The 17,825-nt window shown below is 36.6% G+C and overlaps 1 protein-coding gene across 4 annotated transcripts in view; it reads right to left on the reverse strand.

Moving 5' to 3' along the window:
- Nucleotides 1-17,825, reverse strand: part of TBL1XR1 (TBL1X/Y related 1) — a 177,619-nt gene that overhangs the window by 40,737 nt on the left and 119,057 nt on the right. For 2 of the 4 annotated variants that reach the window (XM_068546262.1, XM_068546264.1), the window contains exon 3: nucleotides 2,240-2,342. The exons of the other annotated variants lie outside the window; for them this stretch is intronic. In XM_068546262.1, the coding sequence (XP_068402363.1) occupies nucleotides 2,240-2,297 (58 nt within the window). In that variant the 5' untranslated portion in view covers nucleotides 2,298-2,342. The remainder of the gene's footprint in view (nucleotides 1-2,239; nucleotides 2,343-17,825) is intronic. 4 annotated transcript variants of the gene reach the window in all.

Genomic DNA, 17,825 nt, shown 5'->3' on the forward strand with positions numbered 1-17,825 from the left:
CAATTTTATTTTACAATGTAAACCCTTAATAAAGTCACTTCTGTATTAAAAAAAAAATGTCATCAGTGTAGTCTGATTTTCCCCTATAAAACATAATGTAAACAGGAAGTTACCAATTTTATAAAGGGACTGGTGTTCACATTTTTAGAGATGTGGCTTAACATCATACTTCATCACCAGTACGACTGTAAAGTACAAAGTTTTCTAAATAATACACAAAGCACAACTAGGAACACGGTTAACAATTACACAGACTTAATACGATAAATATCAGTCTACCATACAAAGTTTTTTGTAAAAAAATATTATTCTTGCTTTATGTTTACTGCAATATAAAATACCTTAAAACATGAAATTTAGAAGCATTTCCTCTGAGAACATAAGCAACTTTAAGACTTTTGATAATATTTAATCACTGGACACTCTTTCAGAAATTAATCCAGAGTATGATTTTACTGTCCCTTTCACTTGCTGTATTTTCTTATGGCGACATAAAACATCAATCTGTGGGTTTCTGTTGGGAAATAAGATTTGAGCGTTCATTCACATCTCTAACTTCACCTTCCCCTACTTCACCTCAGCGTAGGCTGAACCACAGGATGTTGCTGAGCGTTACAACTGCTTCTCACCTCCAGAAACAGTAGTTTCATATGGTTGAACCTAAATAGCTGCCTTTACAACACATCTACAAGCCATTACAATATACTTCCCATCCACTAATGTTTCACACTGTTTTTCGCTTTAGTGTCTAAGGCCTCAAAGCTCTGGCTTAACTGGTGGTCAGATTCAAAGGCAGAAAAACCAGAGTTCGTTTTGACCCAACAAATTCTTTCCAAATGGTCCAAAGTACTATATAACAATATCCAAACATGAGCATACATGTTACATATGTAACAGTCATTAAATCACTACCTTTTCCACTTTATTAATCGTTATATCTTATGCAAAATATTCTATGGATGTCCTCTTTGGATATGCCTTCAATACCAATATACCAATTGAAAATAAAATAAAACAAAACAAAACAACACAAGATCTATTAATTTCAAAGCTTCATAACAAGTTATTCTGCATTCTTGGTTACTTTAGTTTCTTCTCCCTTTTTCCCTCCCTGCCATTGTCGGACATAACTTTCTCAGCTGTTCCAAGCCAGAGAGGAGAAGTGATGGTGCTTGGGAATAGAAAACCCCCGGCTCAAGAGAAAAGCTCAGAACTGGAGTGTAGCTGGGAACATCTCAACAAGCAGAGAATCTAAGATCTAAGGCCTTGTTTACATTCCCTGCATAAGAAAGAACAACTAACTAAGCCCTATAAGAAGAATAACTAGAGTTTCAAACCAAAATTGAAGGCTCAACATTCTACTCTATTCCTTCCATCCCCTCTCAAAAGTGACTACCAAAATTATCTTTTTATACCAAACCGTGCCTTACTAAACATCTCAATAACTTTAAACTATAATTTCTAAAATTCAACCTCTCCAGCATTTTTTCAACCACCAAATGATTCAATCTCATGTTAACAACCTAACTTACCACTGTAGTCAATCTTTTCCACCATCCTATGTCCCATCCAACCCAAGTTTTTCCCTCTTCTACATTTACATTTTTTTCCCCTAATCCATCCCACATCTTCCCTTGTAGTTTTCCTTCTGTTTTATGACAACACCTCTTAATCTATCTAGAAAACTTGGAGATCACTGACTTAATATTGATTACAAATGACTTTCGATGATTTATATTTACTAATCACCCCCCCAATGAAATACATTAGTAAAATTCAGGTCAAAGACACATTTAATCAATTGGGATGACATTTATGAAAGCGTTACGAAAAAATATGGCTAATTTACCTTTTGAAATGCTAACTGCAATGAGGACCAGTAACATTAAGCTGAGGATTCTGAATATACATTATCAGATTGATGGTATCTGAGAATTTGTATGTTCCTACCAACCGTGTGCAATAATCTCACTTCATGACAAATTATAAAAATGGTCTTTGAACAGTGAAAGCCAAACCACTTGTTACAAATATTTGCCTGAGATGATTCCAACATATTTGAAAGAGTCAGAGAGTTAAACCATGCAGTAACACATAGCTTTAAAATGGCAGTCCAGACATTAAGGAAACATACAAAGTTCAACAGTTTGGACTGGTACAAATTTCATCAAATGCATAAAAAGTTATTTTGAGAATATTAAAATAATTTGAGGCCTATTTACTTTATGAAAGTACTCACCTGACTCTTGCAAGTATCTATATACCAAGAAGTTGACCTCATCACTGCTTATACTCATCTTTATTCCCACTTAAACCATGAGGTCACAACACAGGATATAACCCTAAAAATAAAACAAAGTTAATTAAGTATTTTCTCAATAAAATATTTTAAACAAAATGTAAACAATGTTGTAAAAACCATTTGATTTTATTAAATAATGTAAAATGAAGGTTAGATATTGCCTATTAATAAACCCTAACAAATAAAGTTACTTCCAATAATTAGTAATAGATTATACAACCAAAACACGGCTGGGTCTCTTTTTCTGCAACATATTGGCAAAAATGATTCAAAATTTACAAAAGGGCCTTTGGCATCATATTTTAATGATTATATCAAATAGCATAAAAAGTCGTTCCTTTTTTCTCCTTAACTGTAAAAAACAGTATATTTGAAGAATCAGAATATTATTTAGGAAAAGACTGATTTTAGACTACTGGATGAGGGATGAGCCATCCATGCTGGTCTTGTCTACGTAATTCAGTAGAATTGGAAGTCTCTAACTTCTCAACATCTAATCTGCAATGTTCAAGTTTCAAAAAGCTCTACGAATATAGAAGGCAGAGAGGTTAGAGTACAGTTCTGAAAACTCAAATGATATTCTCAGAAGGAAGGAAAGACGGAAACTGAGACATAACTTAAATATGTCCTAATTATATTTATCCGTTCTCATGTCACAGAAAGGATTTAAAGAAAAGGTCAGCAAACTTTTCCTGTACAGAGCCCAACAGTAAATATGTTAGCCTTTGGCAGTCATATAGTCACTGTTACAACTACTCAATCTGCAGTTGTAGTGCAAAAGCAGAAACCATGTTCCAATAAAACAATTTAGCAACACTAAAATTTGAATTTCATCTGACATTGTTGTGTCATAAAATATTTTTCTTTTGATTTCTTTTTCAGCCCTTAAAAAATTTAAAAACCTTTTTTAGTTTGTGGTCCTTACAAAACGTTAGTGGGCCAGATTTGGCCCACAGACTATAGATTCTTGGTCCCTTGTTTAAAAAAAGGATATATTGACATCTATTCAGTATAAAAGGGTATCTAATCATTGGCCTATGCTGAGTGTCCTGTCGCATCATGGATCTCTTACGATGCAGGGTTAAGAGTATATTTAAAAATCACAAATTAATATGCACTTGAGCAGGCTACTATGTGACAGGAACTGCTACTGCTGTAAACTGTGGAAAACCTGGTGACTAAACACTCATCGAGCTCATCTCAGAAAAAAAGAAAGACAAACAAGGAGGTAATAACAATTCCCCCTTGGAAATACACAGAGGAAGCGCTAACCAAACTTAGCAGTCTGGGAATACATCTCCAGTGTTTAGACCTAAAGGACAGATAGGAGGAGAGCGAGAACATGAATATTTGGGGAGGAAGGCAAGGAACAGAAGCAATCCAGTGAGCAGCAACAGTCGGTGGAAGGGCTGGGGGAAGAAAAGGAAAGAAAACATGAAGTAAGGCTTGGGAGGGGCCTTGAAACCATCACGTAAGAGAAAATTAATGCCCTAAAAGGTTTTAAGCAGGGAGGGGGAATGACCACATTTATGTTTTAAAAAGATCATCCAGAATTCTAATACGAAGAACAGACTAGAAGGAAAGGGAGCCAAGTTAGAAGGGTGCTGGAGTAACCCAGGAGAAGACTAAAACCTGGCCTGTGGCATTAGAGCTGAAGAGAAATACTAGGATTCCAAAGATATTCAGGAAGCAGACTCAAGGGTGATTGACTGGACACAGAGTTCAGGAAAAGGGAAGAATCTTTTAGGACATCTGGATGAGTAGTACTTCATTTACTGAGATGAGAAACCACGGAGGAAAAGTAATGACCACCTTCATGTGACGAAAAAAGCACCTCACCCCCGCCCCGATTTAACTCAAATACCACAATTAATCACCTGAATGTGATACACATATACATCACACTTAACAGAATGATAAAGGTAAATACTCCTATGATAATTGTGGCTCAAGACTCCTTGTCTAGATGTCCCTGTGGCACAGCAGATGATTTGTGCTCTGGAGGATATCTTGCTCTATTCTATCCTGACCCACAGTAATGTGTAATAATGTGCTCAGCACACGTAGTAGGTACTCAATAGTCAATTTCGAAAGCCTGTTGACTGAATGATTTAAAAAATAAAACCACACCACCCATTGTATCATTATAAGAAATTAAATCACAACTTGACCAATCATAGGTATCTGTTTGTCAGGGGAACAATGAGTCACTGCTTGATGAAGAGGATTTCCCAAAATGAGATTGGTTAGGTGGAATTCTAGTAAAAGACTGGTAAAGAAAACAGAGTAAGTATTCTTTTTCTCTAATACATCATTCAGTCCAATATTCAAATAATGAATAATGGCACTGAAGTACCTATGTAAAAAATTTCAACAATGCCTGGTTCCAATAAGCAAAGGTCACCAAAATGTCCCAACTTCAAGCAGTGATCGTGGGTGCTTCTGCATCACCTAATATATTCCAGGGCAAAGAAAAACACAAGTCAAAATGATATAGATTATTATCTATAAAAATTCCCATAATAAATACATATTATTGGTGGTATATTTTTTAAAGTCAACAAGAAACACTAAACATGAAGAACAGGAAAGTTCTTATCTGTTCACATTGCTATGAATGGGTTTATTACATTGATCATGGTACCAGATTAGTTTCTGTAACCAAAAGTTACAGAACCAAATTTTTTTTTAAAGGGAAGAGGGTAAATTGTTCAAATTTCAAAAGGGTTATTCTAGCTCTAGTCCTGCTTCAGCTAGCTCTTATATTCCCGGAGAGAAAGAACAGTATTGTTTTCCCTTATACCAAGTATATCCCTAGGATGGACAAAGCGCTGTGCTCAGAGCTAGGAATAGATAGATGAAATAAAGTTGTCCCAAGCCTTGCAGAATTGACAGTTTTTCAGTGAAGAGAAACACACAAACAAATGTGTCCTTGAAAAGAAAAAAACAAAAACAAAAAAAAACCCCCAGCAAAGTCAATGCAATCCTGCATTAAAAGTTTCAGTCACAGTAGCAATAAAATTACATAGACTCTGTAAAGACCTGAGTTTATCCACTTTCAAAGACACATAATTCTAGAATATGCTTTCATATGAAACTGGTCTGTTTAAATTCTAACATCAAAAGGTCACCTGAAAAGAACAGGAAATTAGACAACATTTCAGAAACTAACACAACCCTGTAAAGCAATTATACTCCACTTAACAAACAAACAAACATTAAGACATTCCCGGGGCTTCCCTGGTGGCGCAGTGGTTGAGAATCTGCCTGCCAATGCAGGGCACACGGGTTCGAGCCCTGGTCTGGGAAGATCCCACATGCCGCGGAGCAACCGGGCCCGTGAGCCACGATTGCTGAGCCTGCGCGTCTGGAGCCTGTGCTCCACAAGAGAGGCCGCGACGGTGAGAGGCCTGCGCACCGCAATGAAGAGTGGCCCCCGCTTGCCACAACTAGAGAAAGCCCTCGCACAGAAACGAAGACCCAACACAGCCAAAAATAAATAAATTAATTAATTTAAAAAAAAAAAAAAAAAAAAAGAAAAACCCGGCATTCGCTTTAAAAAAAAAAAAAAAAAAGACATTCCCTGCTTGAAAACTTCAGTATTCACTTTCAAAACACCTTAAAAACCTGTATGCCAGAGAACAGAATTAGAGAAAATGCCACCACTTCATTAATGGACTCACTATAGCTTTGCAGAACTGGTCCATTTTGATTTGTTTGTTTATACATCTATAATATGACGTAGTCTTCATCTGCCCCAGGTGAAGACCAGATACTCATACTAGCTATCACCGATTTTCAGGGTGCACATAAAAACCTTACCACTGTACTTCCTCCATCGTGGTATCTTTCAGAACAACTACCCTTAAACAAGGTCACAAAACAACAGTGAGACACTCATCCAATCTTTACCCTATACCGAAGAGGTCCAGGCCTCAATGTCACGCCTGGTAGAGGTTACTATGTGTAAAATAAGTCCTGCCCTCAAGGAGCTGATGGACTCAAACAAGATATCCAAAATAAACCAACACGTCCTAAAATCACAAAGCATTTTATTTGTATATTCTGCTGGATCATACCTACTCATCCTTAAATAGTAAATGACTGAGTTCTAAAAAAAAAAAAAAAAAAAAAAAAAATTAAATACCTCTGTACTTTCCTAAGTCTCAGAAACAGCTTGTAAAATCATAAAAGCTTTTATTCAAAACTCCCATCAGTTACAGGCAATCAATTACTTAATTCAAGACCCACAGCTATATTAAAGTATCCAGAAGTAAAACCAAAAATTACAATCGAAACCAATATTTAGCCAAGTGTTTATATTTTAAAGCACACTTAATATTTTAAATGTTTAGTATGAAATATTTTACTTCAAGACTTTATAGACAATAATCTAGCAAATATTACAAAAACAGGACTGCTGATGCAATTCAGCTATGATTCCTTCAACTGAATACGTACGGCATTTTCAGCACCACAAAACAGTTCAGCATTCACAAACTGGATAATAACTGCTCCAAATATTAACCATCTCCTCGTTTGTTCTTCTACACATCTAGCACTGTATTCCTGCCTTTGGCCTCATATAGGACAGATACCATATTCTTTTCTGATACCATTTCTGGAGCATACCAGGGCCCAACTATGATCCTAAATCACATTATTTTAAATTTACAAGATTGAAAAAACAGTAAAACTTATGGACAGAGAGAAAAAAAAACAATAAAGATATTCTTAAATCTCCTGCTTACAACACACTATTTAGAGGTCTGAAAACCCTCTGCATTATCCAAAGTCAAATGTACAATCAAAATTTCTTTATCCTACAAAAATAATTTAGTCCAAAATGTATAGTGGTGGCATAGTATCCCATAGCAGACACATTAGTTTCACTTTTGCTTTGTTCAACATTTAGATGATTCTAAATTCTCATTATTCTAAGACTCCGATAAGAATACTTATGCTTAAAGTTGTTTTATCTTCCATTTCTTTTTGGTAGGTGTGCATTTATGAATAGTCCTCAAGATCAGGAAAAGTCCCTACAAGTAAATTACCGGACAAAGGGAATAGCTAAATAGCTATTGTGATTCTTAATGAATACCAACACATTAGATCCACTCAAAAGACAGCCAATTCAGGACCCCTCAAGCTGAAACATTAGGAAAATGTTCAACTTAACCAATAATAAACAACAACAGCAACAACAAGAACATGTTGGCCATAACATTAGCAAACATTTAAAAATAATACTCAATATTATCAAGATTGGTGACAAAAGAGAAACTGTATCTTTAAATACAGTATCTACAACTACTGGCCATAGCTGTTTAATAGTTGAAAAAAAGAGCAACAATATTAAAAGTTGCTAAAAGAACTCTGATGTTAAAATAACAGTTGTTTTAATATTGACAAATAATTATCAAACAATGTAACCCTGGACATGTTGGGATACCCTTCCAAATAAACATTAATGACCCACAGGGGCCCAAGGTGATTGATATGTTGGGAGTCCATCTAGCAGAAAGGATGACTCAGGCTTCTCTGGAACTCAGCAGCTGAGACATGGGGTGACCACAATTAGCAAGATGAAGAAAACTGTGGCTTGCCTCTTGTAGCATTCACTGACACTATCTGCGAAAGACAATACTACTTTACTACTACTGCCTTCCATTTGGAGACCTATTATTCCATTCTCAGCCCTGTGGTTTAAATGGGATGGACCTCCTGGTCCAAAGGAAGGCATTTATTTGCTTAAGCCAACCAGCAAATCATATCTTTGGTTTAGGGCTGACATTCCTCCTCCACAGACTCACAGCATACCCCACGTGTCCCAACTCAATCACTCCCAGTAAGTGAAACACGAGAAGACGTGTGCTGGTTTCTATGAAAGTCAACCTCCTCCCTTCACAGGAGTGGGCAGGCAACAAGGGCACTCTGTGAAGCCTGGGGTGAATGTGCATCACTGAGGTTAGAACAGAGCTATCAGAGAGAAAGAGAAGGAGGGCAGAGCAGAGACAAGAGAAACTGTGTCCTTGATGACATTAAACATCTATTGTGCAACTGGATCAAATACTATCTGAAGTTAATTTACCACAGTATTTTGGTTGAAGAAGTCAAAAATGAATTTTATTGTATAATCCAGTGAAGATTTGTCAGTTGCAACCTAAAGAGAGCAGACAACCCAAGAAATGTTTTAAAACAAGAAAGTGACTAAAGTCAGTGATAGACTATATTTGGAGAGATAAGGAGTGGGGAGGGGGGTGGGAATCCAAAAATTCCCAGTTGTTTCCAGACTAGAAAGTGGAAAGACTTACCTAGAGAAATGGGCTGCCTAGAGAGCACAGGCCTCTGGGGAGTCACACTTTATATGTGTTAAACTAGAGGTAAAACAGGACATCCCAGCAGAAATGCTCCAGAGTATAATACTACAATTCACTGCTCATGGAAAGCAGTACCTCTGGTTCTGTTCCCTTCATACAGGAAGGTCAAACTTCCAGTTACTTATATTACTTTGGGGTGACAAACCAACCCAAACAAATGCTGACTAGATACATTTGTGAGGATGGGGCAATGACAAGTGAAAAGTAAACACTACAATGGTGATGAATTAACAAAGCCTATGGGGGGAAAATGCACTAAAGCACTACTTTTCTGACAGATCTATTTTATTCACTCGTTTAAAACTGGATGAGCACTTCCAATGTGTAAGGCACTATGACAGGTGCTAGAGCCATGGCTACCCAATGCCAGGACCAGATCTTGTTGGGAAGACAGAGAACAATTAACTCCAACTTAGGTAAGAAAAACTACAGAAAATTATGATAGCATACACCCTGAGGCTGGGGGTGCAGACAGGTGAAGGATGTAAAATGTGGGTGGCTTACAGGTTTCTGTAATAGGCACAGTGTTGGAAGAGCTAATTTTCCTTTTAATTCAAAATGTCTGGAGCACACCAAGTTGCCTTTGCTCCCATCTGTGTGGTACACTGCTTCTCATTAATTTGATAAGGAAAATGAAACAGGAGACTATTTGCATTTATTGAGTAGCTGCTACATGCTATGTATGGGGCTAGGTCACATACACATTATATAATTTCCTCTTCAGTATTATCTTCCTCATTTTAACGCAAGAGCACCGACACATGAGAATTACATTTCTACATACAGATCTGGGCATTCAGAAATGTTACTCAAGTACTATACTGACTTTCCTCAGAGAAGAAAAAAAAAAAGTATGGAATGTATAATGTAAAAGAATGTAATAACTATAAAAAGAATCAAAATTCTCAGCACTAGGAGGTCCTAGGAAGTTGCTAATTCCAAGCCATGACATACGTTGCCAAGGATAAATGTACAGCACAGGTTATCACTACACACCTTACATGGACCTTGATATGACTGGCAGTCCTAAATGGTCAGCCACCACTACAGTCACAAACAAACTGCCTATAATACCTGCTAAATAACAGCTTCTAAACTCACAAAGAATCATGTATCAAAATTTGTTGGATATAAATTCTCAACCTGCCTGTGAAGTAAAGTAACAGTTCATCCACTGCCGTGCTCGCTATCTCAATGGGTTATATGAAATTGTCAAATTGTCTTGTTAAAACCACGACACACTGCAAAAATACCAAACTAGGACAACTAACAACAACAACAACAAAACAAAGTGTATGGAAGGGAAATGAAATAGAGGAAAGAAATTAAATCAATTTATCCATTAGCAAAGTCATTGGTGGTTATTACCATCTCACGGCTGAATTGTGCCCCTCTAGAATTCATACGTTGAAGCCCAACCTCCAGTATCTTAGAATTTGACTTTATTTGGAGATGGGGTCTTTAAAGAGGTGATTATGTTAAAATGAAGCCATTAGGGTAAACCTTTAATAATGTGACTATAACTCAACGTGACTAGTGTCCTTTTAAGAGGAGGAAGAGACACGAGGAATGCATGTGCACAGAGGAAAGACCCTGTGAGGAGGCAAGGAGAAGGCGGCCACCTGCAAGTCAAGGAGAGGCTTCAGGAGACACCAAACCTGCCGGCACCTTCATCTTGGACGTCCAGCTTCCAGAACTGGGAGGAAATAAAATTCTGTTGTTTTATAAGCCACTCCGTCTGGGGTATTGTGTTATGGTAGCCCTAGCAAACTGATACATACCCATCATCCCAAATTCTGTAAAACTCTGATCATTCATTGGAGAACTTTAAAATTATCAACGTTAAGTTCACGATTGCTAGGCTCTGCCTTTCTGAAAATTTGCCTCTGTCTTTAGGAACCTATCCTGTCCTGTAATTGTCAAAGACGACGACATTAACAGCATACATTAACACTTCATAATCCTCTTCCCCGAAGTACCCGCTTGTCTCCCCCACTCCCCATGCAACACTCTCATGAACAGCACCAAAAAAATGCATTATGCTTCATTTCCCACTACATTAAAAACAGTAATTAAAATCCTACTATTGTTAGGTAATAACACTTTTGTGTACATACACACATAAAATATGGTACAATGAAGGAAGGTGTATCCTGAGACTTAGTTCTGAAGTCTTTGGCAATATAGCTTAAAATGTGTATAAAGTACATTCTCAACTTCTGCAATGCTAAATTTTAAAAGATTTCACAAAATTGTATTAGACTAAATGAAATCATGTTTACAAAACTTACTTTTGTAAATTGTAAAATGCAACAAATCGGGATTTAGAAACATATAATCTCAAGAAAAAAAAAACATTAAGCTCTAACTGAAATATGTATTTCAGCTTATTTTAATACTAACCAAATTTAAAACAAAATATAAAACCCAGTACAATAAAACCAAATTATTTGACTGATTTCTTAAAGCATTAATGACAACAACAGCAGACATACATTTTATAGAGCATTAGCCCTGGACTACAATCATGGTTTATTTTTTAACACAGGCATACCTCGTTTTATTGTCCTTAAGTGTTTGTTTGTTTTTTTTTTTTTTTTTTTTTTTTTTTTTACAAATTGAAGGCTTGTGACAACCCTGCATTGTCAAAATGACGGTAATTATTAGCAATAAAGTATTTTTTAAATTAAGGTATATATCTGTTAAGACATAATGCTATTATCACACACTTAATGGACTAAGGTATTGTATAAATGTAACTTTTATATGCACTGGGAAACCAAAAAATTCATGTGACTCGTTTTATTGTAGTGGTCTGACCGAACCTGCAGTATCTCTGAAGTATGGCTGTAAGTTGTAGGCAATTTTTGTGCTGCTAGAGTTTTTTCTTTTGGTTGTTGTTGCTTTGTTTGTTTTGTTATCAGATTAACGGTCAACAAAGTTGGTGAATCTTAAGAATTTAAAGCATAACTGAGAAGGGATAAACTTCTAAATTGCTTTTCCTTTCCTTTTCCATTGGAATCCAGAGCTCTTGTGTAAATTAAAGATAACATGAGAGAGAAGTAAGATCTCAGGTATCCTGTATGATTTTAGACAAATCTTCTGGGCCTGTTTCCTCATCTAGAAAATGAGGAAAGTGAAGCAGATAGTAGTCTCTTTCACTTCTAAACTTCAATGATTTGAGTCAGTACAAGTACACAGAGTATTACACGTAAATCTTGCAGGCTAAGAGAGAGTACCAGATCACATAGTGATTTTTAATAAAGCATTTTTTAATAGGCTTACAAGTGCATGAGAGGATTTTTAAAACTGTCAGACCTCAGACGGACATCTCCAGGAATTAGGAGAAGGGAAAACAAATGAGTCCACCTCATTAAGAAATATTTAAGAACTTATTATGCATAATGCTTATTAGGACCAGCTATCCTTTATAAATACTGACTTATATAAAAGCATAGGCAAAAGGTATATCAAACCAATTTTTCATTAGCAACTGAGACTTTTAATGTCAATCATTCGATTCAACTGTGATCTACACCAGGGGTTTACAAACCGGCCTGTGTGTAAATTCCAACCCATCACCCATTTTTGTTTAGCCCACAATACCTTGTGGTTTTCACAAAACAATGAACTGTTTTTACAGAACGTGTGTCGTTGATTTGATGATAGGGAACACTAACTTTGAATCCCAGTTAAGCAATTTTAAGAGTCTCAGCAAAGCTCTCCAGACTGAGAATAGTAAACTAGCATGCATTATGTGATGAGTCAACTTTAAAGTTCAACCGACATTCGCTACAGCTCTTCCTTTTCATACCCAAAAAGCCTCTGATGAGCTGCTTCATGGTCCACAAGTGTGGACTTCAACTTCCCAAACATATAAAAAAGTGGTTGTTCACACAGATGTCTTCTAAAATCCCTTTAAAATATAAAACTATATGATTCAAGGATGGACTCAATAAACATGTGTTAAATGATTGAATAAATTATAGTCAAGGTATGCTGACAGGGGAATAAAGAAGGACAAGAAATTAAAACACTAAGGAAACAGAAGATAGGTCATAGTTCTGGTCTATCTTTTTCAACTATTGAGCAGTAATTAGTCATTCCCAGTCAGTCTGGGAAGGAAAAGTCTGGAAATGAAAGTCAGGTAAGAAAATAAAAATCAAGACCCTAGTCCCCTCCCACTAGCAAGAGAAGCTCTGAGTTTGTAGGAATGGGAACCAATATAAGAGTGGTAACAGGATTTTCTCAGTTTAAAAACTTACTATTCTGGCTTTGGAACAGAAATGTTACAAGGACCCGGTAAGACTGGAATGCAGCTAAAACTTTAAGACGACAGTCACCTGAATGAATGGAAACTTGGCTTAAAACTGAGATATCGCAGGCAAAATAAACAGAATAAGGTACCAGGTGTAACAAACTCATAGAGTTGTAAACAAATACTACCTATAACAGTATTTATGAAACAATTTATTGAATAAGGAATAGATATTCTTTGGTTCCTCAAAAGAAAAAAAGACTAAGTAGATAAAACTAAGACTACTAAGCCCTAAGTGAATCAAAACAAGTGTCCACGGACTGGTTATACTGATACGTGGTAAATTCTTCGGGAGAACAGTAGTAAAAATGTGCAGAAGATTGTTCTGGTAGCAGACATGTATGATTAATATAGATCAGGTGTCCAAGTATGGGAAAAAAATGTAAAGAGATCACATTCATCCCAATGGGCAATACATGCTTGCTCAAATCAAGAGAAGATGATGTAAAACCAAGTTTAAAACTCAGGAGATTGATACACACACACCCCTCACAACACACACACAACCCAGCTATGAGTAAATCCTGAAGACAAAAGGCAAAAGAAAATGGGGTAGAAATTGCTGATACATATGAATTGAGGTAGGCTTCCAAAGTTTTATTGAAAAAGGTGGAGTGAGAAGGGATTCCACCATGAAAACCTCATAGGTCAATTTCACAGGGTAAGAGAAAATAGTAGAACTATCCTATAAGATTTTCTGTTTAAAAAACAGACAGACAAAAAACACAACATAGAAACAAATCAAGTACATCACTCCATAACCACACGGGGAGAAGGGTCTCCCATGTCCATCCTTGGTAAGTACTCTACCTAGTCAGGTTATATAGACTTCCTAACTGCAAAGACAGACTTTTAATAGTATCTCATTAAAAGATGCTTCTTTCTGTTTCATAGTGCACGTACTTCAACGGCTAACACTATTCAAAGTGCTCAAAACTAATACCCAGATTCATTATCTTTGTCATGCCTATGACAAAGTTTGATTATTTTATTTAGTATAGAAGTGAGGTCTGTAGACCCCTGGGGTCCCAAGACTTTTTAAGGGGTCCTAAAGATCGAAATTATTTTTACAGTAATATAAAATACTGTTATAAAATAATATGCCTTTTTCATTGAATTGATATTTACACTGATATTACAAACCAATAGTTGGTAAAACTGCTCACACCTTAGTAGGAAAAAAGGCACTAACACCTTACAGTATTAGCAGTCATTATACTATTCACCACCAGGCACTTAAAACAAAACTCACAAAAATTCTTCACTGAGAGGTTCCTTGATGAAGGAGGAAAAACACTTTAATTTTATTAAAATCTTAACCCTGAAATAGACCTTTTCAATATCGTCTGTAACAAGAAGTACACATACAGTATTTCTGTTGCATACTAAAATGATGGTTGTCTCAAAGAAAAGCACTGTGAAAATGTCTGAATTGCAAGCTGAACTAGCTACTTTTTTCATGGAACACCATTTTTACTTCAAACAACTCACAAAGTATGGTTTTTCAGATTGAGAATTTGGCAGGCATTTTCTTGCAAATAAACAAAGTGAAACTGTCACTTTTAAGAAAACAACTAACAATATTTGTTGGCAAGAATAAAACTTAAGCTTTTAAGAGACAATTAGGATTTGGAAAATTTATCAGCCACCATGAGCTTGAGAGCTTCCTGACACTACTCCAAAATTTCTGTGATGAGATCAGTGGGGATGTTAATGACTCTGGTTTTTTCTATTGCGTAACGAACATTTGGAAGATCTGTATAACTCGGTGAAAAAATATTTTCCCAATGACTAGCATAAGATTATGCATGAGGAAAACAATCCATTCAAAGTTCAAGAGAGACTAATGGATTTTAATATAACAGAATACAAAAAGTTCATTGATACAATTTCAGAACCTGCACTGCAACTAACCCTTAAGAAACTATCCACTTGTTGAGATTTGGTGTAGTAGCAAAGAAGAATATCCAAATTTATTTGAAAAATGAATTTTCATTTTGATTAAAAAGATTTACATCTATCTATCTTTGAAAGGCCGTTTTCCCCATAAATTTCCACTGTAACAATGTATCTCAACATGTGAATGCAGAAGCAGATGTGAGAACCCAGATGTCTTCTATTAAACCAGAGATTAACAGAGACTTTCAAAAATTTAAAACAACACCACTCTTCTCACGGAAATTTTTTGTCTTGGAAATTATTTTCCATAAAACATATTATGTGTGTTAACATGTTATAGACGGGTTTGTTACTGTTATGTTAAAATGCATTAGTACTATAAAACTTCACAGTGTTAATTTCTGATGCAGCACATATTGATAGCTATAACCCATTTAAAGAAAGTTTTTCTAGAGTCATTAATAAATTAAGAATGTAATGAGGTACTATGTCTAAAATGTTTGAAACCTGCTAGTATAAAAATTGATTCCCTCTTGGCAATACTGGTGCTAATGTTTTCTGGAAATATTCAAGAGTTTCCCTGGGGAAATAGACCTCTTATGCCACAATATTGTTCATACTATAATATGACCTAAATCATGACTGGTATGATTTCTGTTATGTTCATATTGGAATTACATTAGGTATCCTGTAAATTTATACCTAATAAACAGAAAAGGTACTTAAAAGCCATAAACATCTTCATGTAAAAGTTCTAGTTTTGATAAAACATACGGAATCTATTAACTAAAATAGGGAGGAGTGAAAATTATACATTTTCTGAGACTACACCTCTAAGCGAACTTCTTTCCAGATACACCCGCTTGTGCGTAAATTTCAATAATTTGACTGAAATTCAGTTTCTCTCTCCTTCATTCAACAAACATTTACTGAGTGCTAATATAAGCCTGGCACTGTTCTAGGCCCTGAATGCTGCAATAATACAGAAATCTATTAATACAAAGAATGATATTGTACAGAATAGTCTTCACAGCCAAATTCCAGGCTGCATCCCATGTTTTCATCAAATTCTTTCACAAAAAGCTGTGCAACGGTGTGGAGGCTCTGGTAAAGGAGCACTGCCCCCGTGACAGTTCCTCCTCCAATGGTGTGGATTCCCACTATCCTGCATGTCTGCCCAGCCTCACATCTGTGTTAAGTGGTAGGTTCCAAAGGGCTTCAATCCCTTCCCCAACAACTGAAACATGAAGCTGGTCTCTGTCTTGCAGCCTTCGCTTCCTAAAGAGAATACATTCAAGACTACAAACAATGGCAGCCTTCTTCACCATATACATGGAAACAAATAATGCAGGGCCTTGGCACTACAGAATCAATTAAATCATATACTCAATCGGTTAGCTACTTGAGAAATAAAAGGAGACAGCTATCTGAGTAACAAATTTGCATTCTTTATAGTCAGATTTCCAGGCTATACATGGTACAAATTCCATACCTGCCTCTCTGCACTGTGAGGACACGAAAGAAAGACGCAGAGGAGATGTGGGGAGTGGAGATCCAGGGAACAGAGGCACGTCTGTGTTTAATAATGGCAAGTAACTAACCCACACTCATTTTGCTACTCCTAACCATATCAATAACTGCCGTGGATATATTAGAAGAAATTCAAGCCTAAGCTAATCGGGTTTCCCTTCTTTTTGAAATTGTATATAAGCCATTACCACCCTTTTGCCAGGTAGAGAAACCTAGGCCCAGGCAGAATTGCTGGGTAAACACAGCTGTCCCCAGGATCTCCCATCATCCTTTCCCCAGACCAGTCTCCTTTCCGAGCACTCTAATACTTAGCACTCCAGTACTCAGCACTACTCCACCAATGAAACTCTCTGCCTTGGCAACTCCCTCCAGCTTCCCCCTGAGCCCCACCTCTGACCCCTTACAATCTAAAACCAGCTGAGCCCCTGCCCTCCTCAATCGGTAGTTGTACTCTAGGTTTTTTACACTAGGTCCCCAACCAACACAGCCAACAAATACATTTCCTCCCTTAAAGTCAGGTAGATGACAAGCTTAACAATCTGATGTAACAAAATGTTAATGAATAATAATGGCTTGATGTCCTGCTTTCCAAGGAACTTACAACAAATGCATAAATTACATTACCTTAACTCAGTGTTTCTCAAATTTGAGTAATACCAAGCACCTTCTATAAGAAAACAAAGTAACACACTAGTCCCAAGAGTTGGTTTGTATATTTTATTATGTTACTAAAATCTAAGTATAAATAGAAACACTAGGCATGGTCCTTATCTGAAAGCACTTCCAACTATAAAATGAAAAAAAAAAAAAAAAAAACTACCTATCAATAGCAAGGTACTGGGCTTCCCTGGTGGCACAGTGGTTAAGAATCCACCTGCCAATACAGGGGACACACATTCAAGCCCTGGTCCGGGAAGATGCCACATGCCGCAGAGCAACTAAGCCCGTGCGTCACAACTACCGAGCACCTGCGCTCTAGAGCCCGCGAGCCACTACTGAAGCCCGTGCACCTAGAGCCCGTGCTCTGCAACAAGAGGAGCCACTGCAATAAGAAGCCTGCGCACCGCAACGAAGAGTAGCCCCCGCTCACTGCAACTAGAGAAAGCCCACGCGCAGCAACAAAGGCCCAACTCAGCCAAAATTTAAAAAGATAATTAAAAAAAATAAAATAACCAAGGTACTTTATGTACAATGTCTACTATGGGATTAAAATAAACACAAATGGTCTTACTTTGTTACAAAGTGGCCACCCGGATGATCTAAAATGTGTTATGTATATTATTTTTAGACTATCACATGGACAAAAAATTTTTTAATTTCTCATGGAGAAATTACTAACCCAGAATATATCTATAGATGTTGGATGTTACTCACTTTGTGATCTAACAACGTGAAA

This window comes from Eschrichtius robustus, chromosome 6, assembly GCF_028021215.1.
Source record: "Eschrichtius robustus isolate mEscRob2 chromosome 6, mEscRob2.pri, whole genome shotgun sequence".
Classification (NCBI taxonomy): domain Eukaryota; kingdom Metazoa; phylum Chordata; class Mammalia; order Artiodactyla; family Eschrichtiidae; genus Eschrichtius; species Eschrichtius robustus.